At 46.2% G+C, this 20,233-nt stretch overlaps 1 protein-coding gene across 4 annotated transcripts in view; it reads left to right on the forward strand.

The window, feature by feature from the left end:
* The first annotated feature begins 12,213 nt into the window (after nt 1-12,213).
* Nucleotides 12,214-20,233, forward strand: part of LOC119383784 (transmembrane and coiled-coil domains protein 2) — a 67,230-nt gene continuing 59,210 nt past the window's right edge. For 2 of the 4 annotated variants that reach the window (XM_037652083.2, XM_037652085.2), the window contains exon 1: nt 12,219-12,328. In XM_037652083.2, coding sequence (XP_037508011.1) covers nt 12,304-12,328 — 25 coding nt within the window. In that variant the 5' untranslated portion in view covers nt 12,219-12,303. Of the gene's footprint in view, nt 12,329-17,325; nt 17,390-20,233 lie in introns of those variants that run through there. The other 2 variants (XM_037652086.1, XM_037652084.2) reach the window with 2 other exon arrangements.

Below are 20,233 nucleotides of genomic sequence, written 5' to 3' on the forward strand. Positions count from 1 at the left end.
GCTGGAGAATCACCCGCCGATGAAGACAGCTAGCTGAGCTTTAACCACTGTGAAGCAAGATGAACTACTCGCCTCGCTTTTTCGGCTCTCGCGTCATGCTTGCACTCTCTTTTAATGAGGATATCGACTTGACAGGCGTATAAAACCCGCTGCGCGAACGCGGCTAGAAAATCGCACAAAGTCGGAAGGTGGTTACTTCAAGGTTGCAATTGCAAAGCATGTATTAAGTGCCAGTTATATTTCGCGGCTTAAATATATATCACCCTAATAAAGTGACAAAAACAAAGCAAACCTGCAGAACGATGTCAAAGCTTGCTTAAAATGCACAGACGTCCGTTCCGGCGTGATAAAGCAGCCTTCTCGACGCGTGAATTACAGGCGCCGAACTTCTGACAATCTGCCGAGTTCGGTTGAATTTAACCAACCGCGCAACGCCAACGGTATAACGCGAGTGTGAACGTTCAACAACGACGGGTAGGTCTCACGAACACGCTCGGAGTCACTTGTGTAGGCGCGCCTAGCGTCTGTCAGCTACCGGTATCGTACACGGTGTCAGAAGTGGCTACCGTTCGGCGTTCGCTCTCTGCAATGGCGGACAAGCCAGACGCCAGGGGCGTAGCCAGAAATATTTTCCGGGGGGGGGGGGGGGTTCAATCATACGTTATGTATGTTCGTGCGTATGTTTGTATGTGTGCGTGTATATATACGCAAGCAAAACTGAAAAATTTCGGGGGGGGTGAACCCCCCCAACCACCCCCCCCCTTGGCTACGCCCCTGCCCGACGCTGCGTTTGCCGGGGTACCTGGACTCCAACAGGCACCAAGCTTCGACTTCAACGACCCAAGTGCGTGGTCCACCTGGATTGAGCAGTTCGAGGACTATGTCTACGCTACAGGAATGCACCGAGCTACCGACGAGGTTCGGGTACGAACGCTTCTTTACTGCATAGGTGTTCATGCTCGACGCGTGCTAGCGTCTTTCAACTTGACGGCCGAAGAAGCTCTGTCGTACAGCGTTGTGAAAAGCAAGTTCACCTAACCATCGAGGTGATCTCTCTTTGTGCAACGGCGTCCTGCTAAAAGGCAATCGTTTTGTCATCCCGGCTTCGCTGCAAAAGGATACGCTCTAACTTAGGCCACCAGGGAATTAGCCGATGCCGGCTGAGAGCACAGAATTCCGTGTGGTGGTACGGACTTTCGCAGCAAATACCAGAAAGATTCAGTCGCTGCAGGCACTGCTCAGCCACACGAGCGCAACGAAGTGAGCCATTGGTTATTTTGTAACGTAAACTCCAGCGCAACCATGGCAAGAAGTAGGAATGTACTTATTTAGTCACAGAGGACGCAACTATAGTAACCTACGAGTAGTTGATTATCGTTCTCGCCATGCTGAACAGGGGCGTAGCCAGAAATTTTTTTTCGGGGAGGTTCAACCATACTTTATGTATGTTCGTGCGTGCGTTTGTATGTGCGCGTGTATATATAGTAACGTTGATATACACCAGCAAAACTGAAAAAATTCGGGGGGGGGGGGGGTTGAACCCCCCCCCCCCCCTCTGGCTACGCCCCTGATCCTGAAGTCATCTACATGCGAAGCAGGAACTCTGAGGCGGTCATCAATACGGTCAAAAGCATTTTCGCTCGTTTCGGCATTCCCGAAGTTGTACGAAGCGACATGGACCGCAGTTCGCTTCATACGCATTTGCAACTTTTGCGAAGCATTATGGCTTCCAACACATCACCTCAAGTCCAAACTACCCGCAGTCTAACGGGAAGTTGAAAGGATGGTTCGCACGGTCAAAGAGTTGTTCAGGAAAGCAGAGGATCCTTTTCTGGCACTTCTGTCTTACAGAGACACTGCAGGCGTCACGGGGTTAGCCCAGCGCAGCTACTGATGGGCCATCCTTTTTGTATGTTCGCGCGTTTGTATGTGTGCGTGTATATGTATGCACATGCAAAATCGAAAAATTTCGGGGGGGGGGTTCAACCCTTCAATCCCCCTGGCTACGGCCCTGTTGTCGGCTGTAAAAAAAGTACGCGAAATATGAAAACTAACACGTGACTGCGCTCCCGCCCGCAAAAGGTGGGAGCGTATCTTGACTTGCTACCTCACAGTGATCTTTTTTGAGGGCGCTGCTTCCTGATGCGCGCTGCAGCCTAGTCACGTGACATTTTTCAGATTTCGCGGGCTTTCTTTGTTAGCCAAAAAAAAAAAAAGCGAGCACGCAATTAATACGTTGTTCAAAATAGCGAAGTTAGATGTCATTTGAACATGCCTACATATCCCCCACTGACATTTTAATGATTAGGTGAGTATTTGTCGAGTTAGAAACATGATTAGTACTAATTAACGAAACATCATTAATGAAAAATTTAGTAACTTGTGTTTCGCGTAACGACATTCCTCTTTTTATTGCGATAGCAATTATATGGACAGTCTCGGCTGGATTTTGCCGTCGCCGTCGCCGCCGTCATGCACCGTATATGTATAAGTATGTATATATATATAAAGGCCCCAAAGAAAAATAACTCAGAAAAATGCTTCCGAAGCGCGGAATCGAACCAGGGACCTCTTGATCCGCAGCGAGCGGCGCTATCCACTACGCCACGAAACGCAGATCCTCCACGTAGCTAACGGCGAGCGTTATATACACACCATTTAGCGCTGGACGGACTCGGAGACAGCAGGCGATAATAAGCGTTTCTTCATTACCAGCGAGGTGGCGCTAGGATCCCGACGGGCGCATTTAAAAGTCGTCGGCGAGCTCGCTCGCTTCTTCTTATATTTGCGCATGGGAGAAGCTTGCCCTTCCGCTGTCTGCTCGCGCGGTTTTCTCGTGGCGAGGGGTAGAGGAATGTTTCACGCTTTCACCGTGATGTCCGCGCTCATGTTACGGCGCGTACGAATGTCACTCGAGCTCAGGGACGCCGCCAAACGAACAAACAGAAGATGAGCGCGAACTATCAAGTGTCACAGCTCGAAACTTGAAGCACGCTAGTTTCCTTCGCTGCTTCGGCCGCCTTTGCAACAGAAGCGCTGTTCCAACTGAGACTATTAGTTCCTTGCTATCGCATTCATTGCTTCGCCCTTGCGGCGAAACTGTGACTTTTTTTGAAATCGTGCTGCGTGATATTTGGGACACCCTCGTGTGTGTGTGTGTGTGTGTGTGTGTGTGTGTGTGTGTGTGTGTGTGTGTGTGTGTGTGTGTGTGTGTGTGTGTGTGTGTGTGTGTGTGTGTGTGTGTGTGTGTGTGTGTGTGTGTGTGTGTGTGTTCCGTGTGCATTTGTTTTCAAATCTACCTTTCGTAACTAAAACAAAATGGTCTTGACAATGGCTAGCAGCGGATGGCTTCGGCACATCAAGTCTGGGGCGGCGCGGGATGGTGGGGCAGTTACCCCTGTCAGATTTCCGCCTGCCCCTCCTTTGCCCACCCAGGAGCAAACAAAGAAGTCCGCGGCATTTCCTCCTGAAAGTCGGATGCACGCAAGCCTGCACCAATGGACGCGCACTCCGGACTGACGTCATTAGCCGGACGGCCGGTGGCTCCGCCTTCGGAGAACATCAGAGCGTGCGTGAGCGGGACTTCTTTGGTCGCGGAGGTGATCGGCTAGTTGTATGCATGTAGGATAGAAAAAAATGCCGTGCTGGGCTGCGCGCGGGAGTACAAAGGCTGATGTCACAACCTCGGCAGTGCATTTTTGGGAGAGTCACGCCTGTTTAGTGCAGTCCAGAGAGGATTATGGCGGCACCCAGGGAGCCGTCTGTGAAAAGGTCTGTAGGTTCCCAGCCTGAACCCCTGAAGGAAGAACGCTTGTCGTGGGTGCGCCCCCCCCCCCCCCACATTTCACCTACCTAGCTCCCCCCCCCAAAAAAAAAAATCCTGGCGCCACCTCTGCATCAAGCTTAGACAACTTGTTCTGTAGACACAAGTACAGACAACTCGTTCACTGGTATTGCGATCATGCTGCGACTCGGTAATCGCGATCGTGCGTTGCATTGCGCTGTTCAAGGCTAGGCAGTACCGCGATACAAGAGTATCGCGATAGTATTTCAGAGATACTTTTGAGTATCTGTATTTCTGTATCGAGATACATTTGAAAAATGTATTTGTATCTCAGTAGTGAAATACATTTACGATGTATCGCCTTTATCGCGATACTATGCAGGACACGGGTATCTCGTTACATTGTTTTTTGTGTCGGAAATGTGTTGAGGCGTGTTTCCAATGGGGGAATGGCGTTTTTTTTTTTCTTGTTTGTGCCAAGACAAGCAAAGGCGCGCCGCAGGTCGCCGACAGATAGGGCGGCGATGGTTTCCCCTCAAGCACAGAATGGTCCATGTGGTAAAGCGCGCGACGCCGCAGACGGCAGAATCGCAGGGGCAGTGTTGTCGGCCTCTGCCGACGAAAGTCACGGTCTCTCAAGGTCAGTGCAGCACGCCTAATTTTTTTCGGGTGGCAAGCCATTACTTCGCGACCCCCCGCGCGGATACCGCCTTGGAACAGGCTGTGCAATGCTTCGCGTGCGTTCAGTTCTCAAAGCGGCGGCACTTCCAAAAGCAGTTCCCGTAGTCGCGGCGGAAGTGACTAGAAGATGGCTATCTTTGATGCGCTTTCAGCCACCTCTCCAATGTCAGGGTGCGTTCCTAATTGATTACATGCGTGAAACGGTCTTTGTGGTAGCAGGCTCCCCCACCGCCGGAACCGACTTCGCCTGTTGCGGCTTTCTGAAATGGATGCTGGTAGCGTCGGTGGTGGTGACAGCATCATTGAAGCCGACAGGGTCAGACGGCTTAGGGTTCCGAAGATGGGGACAGACTTCAGATTCTGAACAGTCAGAGCAACCCAAGTAAGGGCGGAAGCGTTTCGGTATCTAGATGACCCGAGAAGAGATATCGCCACGCTGCAGGGCAATCCGGCTATGAAGGCGAAATGTATTCACTATAACACGAATTTGTGCTCGCCTTCAGCGGTAGACAGACTTTTTTTCTTTCGTAGTCTTGTGCTGAGGCTGAACCGACGCTATTAGAAGACAGCCTATTTGAGATGCTCACACAGCAACCTTCTCCGCAAAGCAGATCTTCAAAATAAATGTGTGCTTTTTCTCAGTTCACTGGCGTTCATTAGTGATACGAGTGATTTGCTTAAAGTGTGCTATCTCTAGCATAGCTTAGTTTGTTCACCAAGTATGTCGATTTCGGTGTCCAATCCTTGTTACTGTTGCTGTGAAATAGTGTATTTTATTGCAATTGATACTTGTAATTATGTCATTATTACTAATTATGTACTTTATCCACCCCCTCCCCTGCAATGTCTTAATGGCGCTGAAGGTACTGTAATAAATAAATAAATGAACTGAACGTTTCGATGCGCTGTAACTTTAATTACAACATTATGCTGCACTAATAAGTGTCTTTGCGAAGTATGAGCATCCTTCAAATAAAAAAAAGTATTCCAGTATACGTGTATCACTGTAACTGTATTCCGGAATACTTTTTTTGTCTTATTGCAAAAGTATCTCCGAAATATCCCGTTACGTTAAAGGCAAATGTATCTTAGTATCTGTATTTTAGGCTTCCAGTTTATGTATTTCGATATCTGTATTCCGGAATACTTTTACGAGTATCTCTGCACAGCCCTGGCGCTGTTACTCCTGGTGGAGTCTGTTCCTGTTTTTTATTTAATTTCATATTTGTAAGAGTGAGTGCGGCTTCATCAATGCTGGCTGTTCGCACTGTAGCATCGGCAAAACATGCATTCATCTCGCGAATAAATGCGGAGAACACTGTGTGTGGCCGCTGAGAGAAAGCCTTGCGAGGAGGAGGAGGAGGAGAGGTTGAGGAAAGGAAAAGGCGCAACTTCTGCAACCCTAATTGGGAGCACGGCTCAGCGCCTGTAGGGGAAAGGGGGAAAGGGAGATAAAGATGAGAAGAGGGAGGAGAAGGAGAGGAGGAATGCTGTCCATGACCGAGGACGCCAGTGTCCTCAAGGAAGCGAAGAACCGCCTTGAAAACCTGGGTGTGGTGCTTTGCAGGGAAAAGGAGGTCCCTCTGTGTAGCCGCGGGAATACCCTGGCGACGGAGTGCGGCGAGCAAGGAAGCTCGTTGTGCTTGAAGCGTTGGGCACACACACAACAGGTGATCAATTGTTTCGTCTGCCCCACACGCACTGCACGCAGGTGACGAAGCTCTGCCGAGCCGATGACGTCGTGCCGCAGGCCAGGAGCAGCCGATGCGTAGACGCAGTAGAAGGGACCGCTCCCTCCTGGAGAGGCCCCTGTTAGGCAGCCGGGCCGGAGGTTCCGGCCTGGCCACACGTTCGTCGGGGTGGCAGCGTAGCAACAGCCGCCTCAAGGTCAGCCTCGAATAGTCTGAGGCGACCACAGCACGGCAGACAGCGACGGTAGAGTGATGTGCCTCCTTCGCCAGTGCGTCTGCTTGCTCATTTCCCTGAATACCCACATGAGATGGGACCCAATGCAGGGAGACATCGACGCCACTGGCGAGGAGGGCATGCAGCTTGGTGACCAGCAGTTGAGTTCCGAAGCCAGCCCATTCCGGTTTCGCGACGGCCTGCAGTGCGGCTCGTGAGTCGCACGCGACAGCCACGGGACACATGGGGGGTCTGCTGCCAGGAGGTCCACGGCGAGGTGGAGACCGGCCGTCTCTGCGGCGGTAGAGCAGGCATCAAAGGGGAGACGACAGGAGGCCGTTCTACCAAGGGCTGGCATGACGCAGGCGGCCGTGGCGGAGCCTGTAGCTGGGAGTACGGAGCCATCCGTGTAGACAGTAAGCCTACCAGCCAGCTCTTCCTCTAGCTTGGAGGCGACTGCCTGCTGGAGAGCGCAGGTGGGTGAGCGACGCTTGGAGAGCCGACCTAGATCGGTAGTGACTGTCAATGGTTTCACTGTCGGCGGAGGAGGGCGCATGGCTGGAGGCACAGGTCCTACAGCTTCTCGATAGACCTGTAGCAGTGCGCCCATTCGAGATGTTGGTCGGATTTCCAGCCGGGCAAGGAGAGGGCGTCCATCAGGCGCGTGGGCGGCAGCTGCGGCATGAAGACGAAGATGGTGCGCAGCCGCGGCCGCACAGGAAGATGCACTTCACCGCCTTCTGAACTCTTTTCACCATCCCCATGGCTTCTTTGATGGCGGGAGCCCAGGACAGCCGGTGGTCGATACGGAGCCCAAGGTAGGTCACTGTAGTCTCCCACGGAATCATGGAGCCATCGATGGTGAGACGCGCCACGCGGCTGTGCGTTCTCGCCTTAGGGTGCACAAGAAGGGCCTTCGTTTTGGCCGAAGACACCGCCAGGCCAACAGAGGCGATGTGGTCGACCACGGCGTTCAGTGCATCCTGGAGGCAGGATCGGACAGAGCGCAGATTCCTGGTGGGGCCCCAGTTCCACAGGGCGACGTCGTCAGCGTATATGGAGCAGTGGATCGGGTAGCGCTGTCCGGAAGGGATGGCAGAAGGCAGATGTGCCAAGGCGACGTTAAATAGGAAGGGGCTCAGTACAGAGCCCTGTGGCACACCTGACGTGACCGGATGTGGAGAGCTGAGAGCTCGGCCGACTCGCACGCGGAAAAAACGGCCAGACAGAAAGCCCTGCACAAAGCACAGCATGCGGCCTCCGACGCCCAAGGTTGCTAGTGCCTGTTCGACCGCCAGGTGAGGCAGGCCATCGAATGCACTCTGCACTAGAGCACTGCACAGGCCGATTTTTCCGGCCCGGGCCCGGCCCGGCCCGAAAATGCCATGCTCCGGCCCGCCCGAGCCCGGCCCGGTGTTCTTAAATGTGGCCCGTACCCGGCCCGGGCCCGAAAGCTTTGGGCCCGGCCCGGCCCGTTTCAGCTAGTTATGCCTTGAGCATAAAGGAGGCACTGTCCAACCTTCGGTTATTGTGAAGATACCTGCCGCACAAAATATTGGTTGGTTGGTTGGTTCCTCAGTACTTTGGCTCAACCCACTGCGGGGGATAGGCCATGAAGCGGACGGTGCTTTGCTTAGGAAACTAATTCACTTAGTGAAGGAAAACGCTGAAATGAAATGTTTAGCCTTTACACATAAACTCGCAAGATTTAAAGAAGAGAAAAAAAAGAAGAAAAAGAAAACCTATATGGAAACAACAAGAACAATAAAAAAAATATATATATACAGTTGCATATAAGACAACTGAGGCTACACTCAACATTCAATTCTTTTGGATTCTCGTAAAAAATTAGAGACAGCGTTGAAAACGCTCCTGTGGCTAAAACCAAATATGGTTGCCCCAAATGAAAGAATCACCGGAAGTGACAAATTCAAGCCCAACTTCCGCAGGGGTTCTTCTAGTAATCTTTTTCTTTGTGTTTTAAATCTTCGGCACGTCAAAAAGAAGTGCTCCAGAGATTCCCTCTCATTACAGTGGAGGCATAATGGTGACTGACAGACCCGACCTGTGAAGGTAAAAGTTCAGTGATGGGAATCGACAGCGTAGCCTTGCAATTAGTATTTCTTCCTTCCTAGATGAACACCATCTGCTCTTCCAAGGAAACTTTAGCTGTGGGAAATCTGATGAAAACAAAGGAGATTTATCGAAGTTATTGGCCGTGGTACGCTTTTCAAATCTCGCTGCTGTGACATACGCTGACGTGGGCAATACAGACAAAATAGGGCCATCATGGGATGATATTGCCAGTGCATCCGCATATTCATTGAGTGCTAGCCCTCTATGGCCTGGTACCCACACTAATCGAACCAGCCGTACATGCCTGGGAATCATCGAATAGAACGTCTGTATGGTACTCGATAAATTAGGTGCACTTAACGCAGAACAGACAGAGAGGCAGTCTGTTAGTACAACCACTGCTGATAGACACTGGGGCAATTTACTCAATGCTAGGACTATTGCCAGCAATTCAGCCTGGTAAATAGGGGTGAAGTCCGGTAACCTAATCGAGAATGACCAGTCTAAGAATGATACAATTCCCACACCTGCCTTCTCTTCACAAACGGACGCATCAGTCGCTATCACAGTGTTAGTTTCTAAAGTGGCCAGATGATCTTCCAAAATGCAATTTAGATATTTATATGGCAAATTTTTCGCGTTCTTGGGATATATATCATCAAATTCAATCCTAATTGTTTCTACAGTGCTGAGTATCTGTACTTCCCAGAGGTGAACTTTTAATGGGTCCAAAAGTCTCTGTGTAAAAATGACCTGGGGGCAACGTAATCTAGACCATTGGTGGTTAAAAAATGAGGCTTGCTGGTTAATGAAGACATACTGTGACCTCCTCTGTGGAGAAGCATAGATTTTTAGGAATGTACGTACTGTTAAAATATGAAATCTTTTGATAAGAGACGGCAGGCGTGATTCTTCGTATAGAATATTGTTTGCAACAAATTTTGGTAGCCCCAGACATAATAGTAATGATTCACGTTCTAACAAAACCAATGGCCGAACTTTATAAGCCGGAGAGCCAGAAAACAAAACGCAGCCGAATTCTAGAATTGGTCGTATGTACATGCAATAAATCATGACGAGCACGTCTCTGCGCAAACCGGCACGTTTACTGCTGAGCCTACGCAGCATCCCTACTGCGCGTGCTCCCTTAGTAGCCATGTTTTCTATATGGGGTCTCCAGTCAAGTTTGTCGGTATAGGTAGGGGTTACTCCTAAATACCTAATTGACTCGACCTGAGGTATCACGGCTTGTCGGTAAAGTAATGAAATTTGCACTGGTACATTTTGTGCGAAAACAACAATTGTACTTTTATTAATATTTAGCGATAAATTAATACCCTCTAGCCACGTTTCCAGGCTATTCATATATTTCTGCAGGGTTTGGTAAAGAGTGTGAATGTCTGCTGACGTAGCGAAAAATGCGATATCATCGGCATAGACATACACCTGCACGTTCTGCTGTATGGGAATAGAACATAGTAGAATATTAAATAATAAGGGTGATAACACTGAACCCTGCGGGAGGCCTCTCGTTTGCTTATATTTTGAAGAACTGACACCAGATTGCGAGCAATAAAATTCTCTATCCCTCAAGAAAGCATAGACCCATGCCACAAAGTATTCTGGCAGTCCTAAGTTCTGGAGCGAATTTATCAGTTTCACATGCTCCACACTGTCATAGGCTTTGGTGATATCTAAGGTTACTAAAGCTGAATATTGTTTCTGATATCGAGCAAGCTGTATTCTACTTTCTAGATCAACATGTGCACACCAAATGGAACAACCACGCCTGAAACCAATTTGACATGGGCTCAGTGTCATTTTTTCTGACATCCAGCGATCTACCCGGCTATGTAAAATTCTCTCGACGAGTTTTACTAGATTTGATGTGAGTGCTATAGGCCTGATATTATCTAAGGTAAACCCCGCGCCTTGCTTTTTTAATAACGGAATAACTTTTGCAACTCTCTAATCAGCTGGGATCCAAGAATTTCTAATTGAGTGATTCACAATTTCGAGTAGGCCAAGGGGGTATATTTTATGTACTGCTTTTATTACCGACGTCGCGATACCATCAGGACCTGGAGCGGAATTAGGCAGCGTTCTTACCACATTTACTAGCTCAGCAGCTGTGACCTCCTCAAAATCCTCACCCCTCTTAGAGGTCTGGGGTTAGAACAGTCGTAAAGCGACTCTCTAGGCCCTGAGCGATGTCTTCGAGAAAGGACTTCAGTTCACTTGGTGTTGATACTACAGATTCTACGGTTTTTCAGTACTGGAAGAACTTTCTTGGTTCTCAGAAAGCGAAATAGTGCTTTTCTGTTTGCTGTCTTTGAGAGAAACTCAGAACGTTCACTGTCAAATTTGTCCTTCGCAATGGCAACGGTTCTTTTAAAACTCGCGGCGGCATACTTATAGTCACTCCAGTTGCGAGGGCACTGGTTGAAAAGTAATTTTTTCCATGCAGCTTTTCTTAATCTATACGCCCGCGAACAGTCCGCATTCCACCAAGGGTTGGTCGAAGCGCTTTTGGAGCTGTGTATAGTGAATTTGGACTTATTCAACGATTCTTTTAGGATGTCGCTTAATCTGATAGCGTCTGGTTCCCTATCATCTGCTCGGTTAGATATAGCCGCGCGTAGTAATTTTCCAAATGTACTGAAATATACATGCGTAACCGATGGTCGAATCATGGAAGTTACTGGGCATATCATCTCAAAAAATATAGGCATATGGTCGCTACTTGTGCCAGAATTAATAGCAGACCATGTTGAGATGGACAAATTAACACTAGAAAAAGTCAGGTCAAGCACAGAATAAGACTGATTATACACAAACGTGGGAGTTCTGGTGTTGATACACATCAAGTTATTCTTATTAGCCCAATCCCACAGACGCTTCCCATTCAAGTCGGTTTTAAAACCCCACGAAATATGGTGAGAATTGAAGTCCCCCACTAATATAATATCATTGCGGCAATTTGAAACTACGGTATCTAGAACGGCAGAATTTTGAACACCCGCTGGAAAATATGAATTAATTAACGAAAATGGGAGGTATCCCGGAATAGTAATGTCTAATGCTAGAACCTCGCTATCTGAAGTCATTAACTGATATGTAATTTTCGCTCTATGAGCAATTTTGGAGGATATAAAAATTGCCAAACCGCCACCGCGAGAGGGCCGGTCTAATCTAAATGTGCGGTAATTTTTAATTTTAAAGCACTTTTCCTCTGAAAGCCAAGTTTCTTGTAAAACAATAACATCGGGGGAATAATGATCACAAAGATGGAATAAGTCGGTAGTTGCTGAAAAAATAGAACGGCAATTCCACTGTAATACTTGTAATACAAAATATATTTTCTAGAGATTGTTTTAGGAACTTCTTTCAGTGTCACGACTTTCACTGGTACTGTGTATACTTTCGGTGAATTACGCGCGTAACACTCTTGCGAAATGATTGCAGGGCAATATAAAATATAATTGGAGTATGCCAGGTCGCAGGGAGCTGTCCGCTGTTCCAGACGTCGTTGAAGCGGTCCAGTAGCTGGGCCCATGGGCCTTCTCGCTGAAGCCTTGCGGTGGAGCAGCCGTTGTTGGGTGGATCACGGGTGCGAGGGGAACGAGGGGTTTATGGTTGTAAAATTTTGTTTCCCTTTATGTTTCTAAAGCTCGTTAAAAGATTAGAATTGCGAAACTACTGCGCGCGCGCAGCATTGAATTACTCCCGAACTGGTGCCTCCCGCAACGACCGGTAGGCGATGCAACGGTCGCTATGTGATGGCCGAGTAACATCGCTGCTTTGCGAGTGTGTCAACAAAAACTCTTGCGCTGTGTGTTTTCTCACGTAAACCACCGATGTTTCGTCGCTTTTCTTTACGAGGTAAGCAGCCCTATTTCACTGGACACCGCTGGACACTCGTCGTACATTGCTTGCTGTTTCTCTCGACGCCCCCGCCGATCAGAGTACGTTGCCGGGTGGGTCAGTCGGTTGATCGGTGGTCGGGTCTCTTTCATTTGTATTTCGCATATTCGAAGCGTCCTAATAACAGAAACGAACGCCTTGAATGAGAGGTAGAGCATCAGCCGTACCGTCATGTCCGCCGATTTTACCTGAGTAAACCTTACGTCCCGTTTCTTTCTGAGCGCAAAATTGCTCCGGCACTGACCTTTTCATTCAGCCGTGCCGCGCGCAACTCTTTTTTTTTTTTACGGATGGCCCGACTGCCGAGCACCCTGTTTTTGAGAGCGAAGAAAAAAATAGACACGAAGAGGGTGAGCGGACGCGCCTTTCATGGGGAGGGTGCCGCAGTGTTTTCCGATTCTCCATCCGTCCACCACCCCTACTCACGCATTCACTGCAACGCCCTTAGCACAGGCATGTCGCGAGCGCGTCCTCCAAAAAGCTTATTCCGAGGCGTGTCGATCTGGAGGGGTCCTGCGCGCGACGTTTTGGCGCAGTTCCTCAAGTGCTTCTCTCTCTCTCTCTCTCTCTCTGTCGCTTGGGCCGTCTTATTTTTGCTTTTTTCCGAGCGACACGATCGCGTGAGTCATTGAGTCAAAGTCGATACTCGAGAACTTGTGGCCTGCTCGTCATCTCGGCAACACGGTTCGTCTCTCTCTATTTCGTTTTCTTTTTTTCGCCCAGTGCGATAGAATGGAGCAGGAGGTTTGGTTGTTTAGGAATCTCGCGCGCTTAACGACAGTCTAGCTGGCGACGTTCCGAGTTTCTTTTGAGAGAAAAAACTTTTGTTGTGCGACGACGCTCGCGAAGGCTGTAATCGTATTTCTTGATGAGCTGCTTCGGAGGACGGCTGTATCGACGGAAAACTTCACGGAAATCCATTCACGAACGGCAGTGTCGCTGATCGTAGGGAAGTTAAACGCTGTTGCAAAAGCCCTATCCCACAGCCACTTGTAAGACAAGAGGCTGGTAGTATCTTCCCTTTTTTTCTGGCTAGCCGCCCGGCAAGAACTTCTGACAGGATATTACTGATTAATCAATCACCAATACCCTCCCCAGAAGCAGCAGCAAAACGCTTGTCTCATTCTGCTGAAATACCCAAATGCTCAGTGAACCCTAGAAATAAAGAAAAAAATATGTATGAAAAAGCCAATCCCTTATAGCGTGACGATGCATTTGTGTTGACAGCCGAAAATGAAATAGTTAGGCTTTAGTTTTTACTGAAGTTTTAGGTGTATAAATACACGGCTTGGAGCAGTGTCATGTAAGCAGTCACAAGCTGCAACAGTATACTTCGTCGTGGACATATTCACTAAAAATTGCAGTGCTTATGGTCATACGTGCTTGCCTATGTGTTATGTCTGTGCGACATGAATCAAATGAAAAAGTGTACTATCACATTGCAATGATGGCATTGTTAAGGAAATAGTAACGTTAGCCAATGGTGGTCGATTATCCTGTGCTTTAACGTTTTGACATTCTGACCATGAATCCGTGTTTCCGGGTGTTTGTATTAATCATTTTGCACTCCTTACTTTTGTGGCACTGACGTTCCTATAAAACGTATTGCTTTGATTCATTTCTTAAATGTTTGTCATCTCTTTATGAAAGACAAATGCTGCCACTGTCATAGTTTATAGTTATGCTAGAAACAGGACAGTTATTTATTTTGTGTAGTTCACTTTGCTAATTGATAATGCCATTTGATACTTCTGTCCTTTGGAGGGTCTGTGCAACAAATTTTGGTGGTGCATATCTTGCTCTATATATAATGTTCCCCCTAATCCACAGGAATGAATTATAAAAGTGAATTTATTGAACGCAAATTGAAACTGTTGATTAGAGATCTTATTCTTCTTCTAAAAGCAGATGTTACTAACCTCAGGTACATTTTTCAGAGCCCCTCTAGTTCTTATAGTACCGACCCAACTGTCTCAAGTACGAACCACAACTGCACACGTTGTGTATGTTGAGAAAGTGGCCACAAAATGCTTGACTACTATATTTTTGTGCAAACATTGTTTTCTTGTACACATGTACATTGATGTAAAGCAGTGTGTAACCTCAAACGGCTGTTGATGGCTCTGCATTAGTGCGGTGTATTGTGGAAATAGCTCTTGACCATTTCTTTTGCAATGCACAGCCGAATTAAGAGGTTGAAAATGCGAGTTCATTTTGCTAGTTTTTACTTTAAAAGGTTTTACAAAAGTTACTGAAAACTGCAAAAGAAAAAAAATAACTCAAGTACGTGTCAAACTTACAAGTAACCTAACAATAAAAAAATTTGGGTTAACTTTCAGCAAAATATAAGCATAAATTGGGTGAAATTGACATATTATACACTGCTCTGAAATTTGCAGCTAACTTATGAGCTGGATTTTTCAAAAACCCTCTCATCTTTTTAGCCTTTTTTACTTGACCTGTAAATTTGAACATTGAATTTGTTTGCTTGATAATTATCAGGTGCAGTTTACAAACCTTACCTGTCTGTTCTTGGTGTAGAGCTAGGATTTGTAAATTTGTTCTTTTAATTCTTTGCTGAAAAAGGGCCTTGGGAGAGGGGGTAGTTGAAGGCAGCTATTGATGTTAAACAGTTTTTATAAAAAATATTCAATCTTAAGTTGCAGTTCCTAAATTTTCACTTGAAATTGGTTGAGCAGTTGTGTTGTTACAGTGTTTCTGGAATTTACCGTGCATTAGCACAGGCAGCATAAAAGTTCCATTGTTCTTAGGTTTAGGTGCACATTGAAGTTAAGCAGGAGTCCTCCACTATGGCATGTCTCATGAATGTTTTGTGGTTTCGACACTTAATGCCCAGAATAAAAAAAGAAGGAAAATCAAAAAGCACAGTTATCTGGGACTGGTAATATAGACCTGTACATGGATGAGGCTAAAGTGGCTTTCGAAGAGCCTGTTCCATTTGTGCAACGGGTTTGAGCACATCACCCTAAGAATTTGTCGCAAAGCTTGCAGTGAATTGTGAAGCACTTACCGTGAAAACGCATGGCCAATCCTAAGTGTGGAAAATTCAAATGGGAAGTAATGTTGGATGAAGGCTTTGTTTACAATTCTGTGACATAGGTCTACGCAGTTGGTGACAACCTAGGAATAGATTGATACGCAGCTTTTCAAACTGAAGGGAATCAGCCTATTGCATTTGCTTATTTCCGTAATGTTATGGGGTCGGCAAACAGCCACAGTGTTCGCATCTCTGACCCATTTATCGAACACCGGCCTCAAAACATTATCATAGGTGTCCAATGGTAACAAGAAAATAAAAACAACTCGTAGGCGGGGCGCTGTTGCCAATGGTACTCCATCACAGATGAACTGATGAGTTATGGCACATTAAGAAAAGTAAAAATTGGGTTTGTGATATCACCGATCACATTTTTTCCCCCAGAAACTTATATCTTAATGTATTGATTTAACATCATTTCAGGCAAGTGCATCTCAGGTTTTGAAAATAGTATCTCGGTTCCCCTTTGAGTTTAAGCCTAGGAAGGTTTCCAGCAATATGAACACTAAGATGCGTAATTGTGGTGTCTGCTTTTATTGCTCATAACTTGATGCTGTTTGATTTCAAGATTTTCATTGATTTTTGAGGAAAAGTTGCAGGTTTCAAAAGATATCTGCTTCTGTCTATGCTCATATGCAATATGTATGTATGCTTTCAAATGAAGTAAGCTTGAATTGCCTTGGTATTGCTGTAGCCCAATGAGTACATGGATTCATTTTACAAGTCTGTGCTTTTCAAAAGCACTGACGTGTAAACTTTGACCCCAAGGGGTGAGGCATGGATCGTGTGTCGCTTACAGTGCAAGTGTCAGTACCCATATTGAACCCAGATGTTTGCGTGTTGTAAACAAGAGATATCGCTAATTCACAAATTAACATGCTCTAATTCCCATAAAGCACATGGCCATTTGCTGGGCTGTAGTGAAATAAAATTATTAACCACTTAAGTGCTGTTAGACTGGCGAAATATGGGGCATCACGTTGAGAGAGTGTAAACCCTTAGCCATTCCACTGTCGTTAAATGTTTCTTGTTAAGCATCTGCATCTTGTAAATTTTGTTAGTGATATGAATAACGAGTTTCTACTTTATGTATTTATTAATATCACCCACAGTGCTTAAGTGGCATTACAGTGTGCCGTAAGATAACATGAGGTTTTCTTGACCTGTCGGCATGCTCCTAAAGTTCATCTTTTATGTTATGCCTGTGGCTGAATGGCGTCCTGCACCCACTACCATGGCTCTGAGTGGTACTGGCTGATGCTTTCAGAATTAGATATGAAACAAATACATAAGAAAGCAGACGATGGGCCAGCCGTAGCTGTAGCTCAGTTGGTGAGGTATTATGCACATGATACAGATGTGGGGCTCGACTCTTCAGTGGCATGTTACTTTTCTGACCACTTACATCCTCCTCTCTTCATTATTTCTACATTGAAGTTTAAAATAACGGTCGATTTTTACCATGCTTTCCTTAGCTTCATTGTCTATTGGCTTGGTGTGGAGCTTGGAGCTATGCAAAAACTCGACATCTCTACGTTTTTTTTGCGTTAGCGCCGTGCCAAATACGATAGTGTTGAAGCTAAATTTATACGGGACTTGTGCATAGAAACGCATCACCCTGATAAGCCAAGCCTGACAGCCAGCAGCGCGTAGCAGGAAGGAGCATTGTCAAGGCCGTCTATGCATGGGAGCAGAAAAGACAAAAGGAAAAATTGTAAACGACAGAGGAAAGGGAGGCGCTTCCTGACAAGCGATTGACAGGAGTTATATAACGCCGCTGAGCAACCGAAATGCCGCCTCCGCCCTTATCACCCGTGCAAGGGTGGCTTTATCTCGACGATGACAGACTGAACGGCTGCTGAGCTTGACTCACTGCTCACATTTCTGTGGCTCTGGGAGTGATCGCTTTGACCATGGATGTGCTGAGATACAGTCTGATGGCTAGGATGGCGCTTATGTGTGTGAGTACCTGACTGTTGTCACTCACTCAATTTCCTCTTGTGTGTATTTTCAACGAAGAACGGGTACTCAACTAGAACGTTGATTCAGGCTAGTTGCGTTAACCGCACATCGAAGTCTTAATCGCCACTTGCTGAAATGCATTGATTCATTGGTTGATCGATCGTAGGCCTTCTCTGAGGCAGCCAGAGGGGTAGGTAGCTCATCCAGGACGGGACAAATCTGAAGACACATAACACATATACACAGGACGTAACACACATACGCTGTGTATGTTTGTTACGTGTCTTTCGCTTTCTCCCATCCTGGATGTGCTATGCCTTTGGATGTTATGAATCACCAACAAGCCTGCCATTGAACCTCAGAAGCAGGCCTTCAATTATTTTTTTTTTCTTTTGCTAAGAGGGTGCAGATGGTTTTCAGCCTGTGTGGCTAAGCTGTAGCATTTGTATGAAGTCGTGTTACAATGTTGTCAAGATTTCATTCTAGCTTCGTTCTATCCTTCTGTCTCAATATACTGTGTACAGTACACAATAAGTGTTAGTTACAGGTCAGCACTTTGTCTGTCTTTTCATGCTGTTCAGACCATAAGAAAGAAGAAAGTGCGTTTTCCTAAGCTGACACAATCTACATAGCACATAAAAAAAAGCAAATAAAAGAACCTCACATAGAGGGGGAGGGGCAGGCAGGGCAGAATGCTAGATGAGAAGGCCCAGTATGCTAGGAATATGAGGTATGTAATTGAGAATATAATGGACAGTTCTGTACGAGATGGTTGGGCTATTTCATGGAGCGCCCTGTCCTCTTGGCATTCTTGTCCTTTTTTTTTGTTTTATAGGTTTCAGCGCATCAGCTTGAATGTGTGGTTGTCACATTTTAGACTTTACAAATCTCAAACTAAACACTTTGTACAAGGTGGTCGATATTCAGGATTTGTGGGCAATACAACAAATAAACGATTGATAGAATATGGACGAAGAGTGGAGGTCCGGTTTATGCGTTTTTTCCATAGTTTCAAACATGTAACGCTTGCGTGTATTCTTTCCTCGTTCATTTTTTATTTCATTTTCTTTGTCCCCTCCTTTATTTTTGCATTGCTTTGAAACTACGAATTCACAAGGTATCTAAGTTTTAATTTATGCTATTATGCCAAAGTTGCCAGGAACCAATGTGCAGTACACCTCTGAACATTTCCAAGGGTTGGGCACATTATTGGCTCTAAAGTGAGAATTTTTCAAAAGAATCTTCAAAGGAGTGCTTATGCGATACAGTCAGTGCTGTTTTCGCACATGTGTGTTAGCGGAAGGTCCAAGCCCTGTAAACTTTATAATGTATACCTATAAGTGTTAGTATGTATTAAGCCACTTATTATATTCGTTTGTAAGGGCTATTTTTAGCATCTATTAGGTGAATGCTTCGTCACGTCATTATGCAGTGGCTCGCTTCACTCCTGGTATGATATCGCGGAGTGATGCTTTACGCTATGCTAGTCTTATCATCCACCACGCGCGGCCAGCTGATCCCATCGATAAAGCGGATGGACTGTCACTCTGACCACTGGACAAGCACGAAAAGCATTTACATTGGAAAAGGCATCGCTCTGCAATAGCACCCCTACAATTGCTGCTGCTGCCCTATGAGAGCATAGCCAGAAGAAATGCACACAGTACTCGTAAAATTAATTTTATTATTGCATTTTATGACCATGTTAGCTGTCTGTTATGATGCCATGACAGTGTCAGTGATGGCACGTTTAGCCTTACAATGCCAATGTTAATATAAAATTAAGGGACGCTATAGCAAAAAACTTAATGAGTTTATATTAGTAAATTATTCTCTGAGAACTGTACTGTCGTTAATTTTGCAATGACATGTTCAGTATTAGAGAAGAAAACGAGGTGCCACGAGTTTCATTAATGAATTTAGTGCCAAAAGCCAAAGCACTCGAATACCAGTTTGAAGTCACAAACTTAGACGTCTTTCTTTCTTTTCTTTTTTTTTTTCACCTTTTGGCCCCGTTGACACGGCATAATTTCCTGAAATTTACCATGTTATGTCTATCACTCCCTTAGGACAAGAGATAATTCGTTTTTACTAATAAAGGGTTATGTATGCTTTAGCAGACGCTGTCGAAGTCCACAACATCATGCCGAGTTGGCGCGGGAACCTCAAGGTGGCGTCGCTGGCTGCATTTCCTTCTCACATGCTTTTTGGCTTGCAAAGTATCTTGCTTTGGTGATAGTGTTGGTAAGCTTAGTGTCTTGGCTTAGTGATAGTCTGGCAAGAGCGGTGCTTTTCATATTGTAAAAGTGTGGTTTACTGATACAAGTGAAACCATTTTTCTCCCTGATGCCCCTTTGCCATATCCACTGCGTGGGGTACATGTGCACTGAACTGATAGCGCATCTCGTACAGTCCGCTTTCCCCATACGAGTCCTCGAGTGCAACGTTTGTTTGTTTACCACAGTGTGCGGATGACACGTTGGCAGAAACGCTGATTAGATTGGCTGGCCACGCTTCTGTTGTCGGACCAGAAAGCACGGCCTTGCCTTCCACCCAAAAGTATTATCGTCGTCACCTTGTAACGTGGCGATGCCGGCTCTCAAAAGTGTGCACGTGTCTTTTTTTTTTTCGTCTCTCGAAAGCATTGTTCAAAGTTGATGAACCTGTTATAAAATTTTTATTGGGTGAGCTGGGAATGTCGATTTTTCAAAAAAACAATAGGGTAATCGACAATACAGGGAACACATGCCATGTTTTGATGAAAATTCATTGAAAAATAAACGTTGCTGGCACTGAAGTTTCCACGAAGAGACTCATCTTCTTCAGGGTAGCATCTGCTTTCC

The sequence above is a fragment of the Rhipicephalus sanguineus genome, chromosome 2, assembly GCF_013339695.2.
Source record: "Rhipicephalus sanguineus isolate Rsan-2018 chromosome 2, BIME_Rsan_1.4, whole genome shotgun sequence".
Taxonomy (NCBI): Eukaryota; Metazoa; Arthropoda; class Arachnida; order Ixodida; family Ixodidae; genus Rhipicephalus; species Rhipicephalus sanguineus.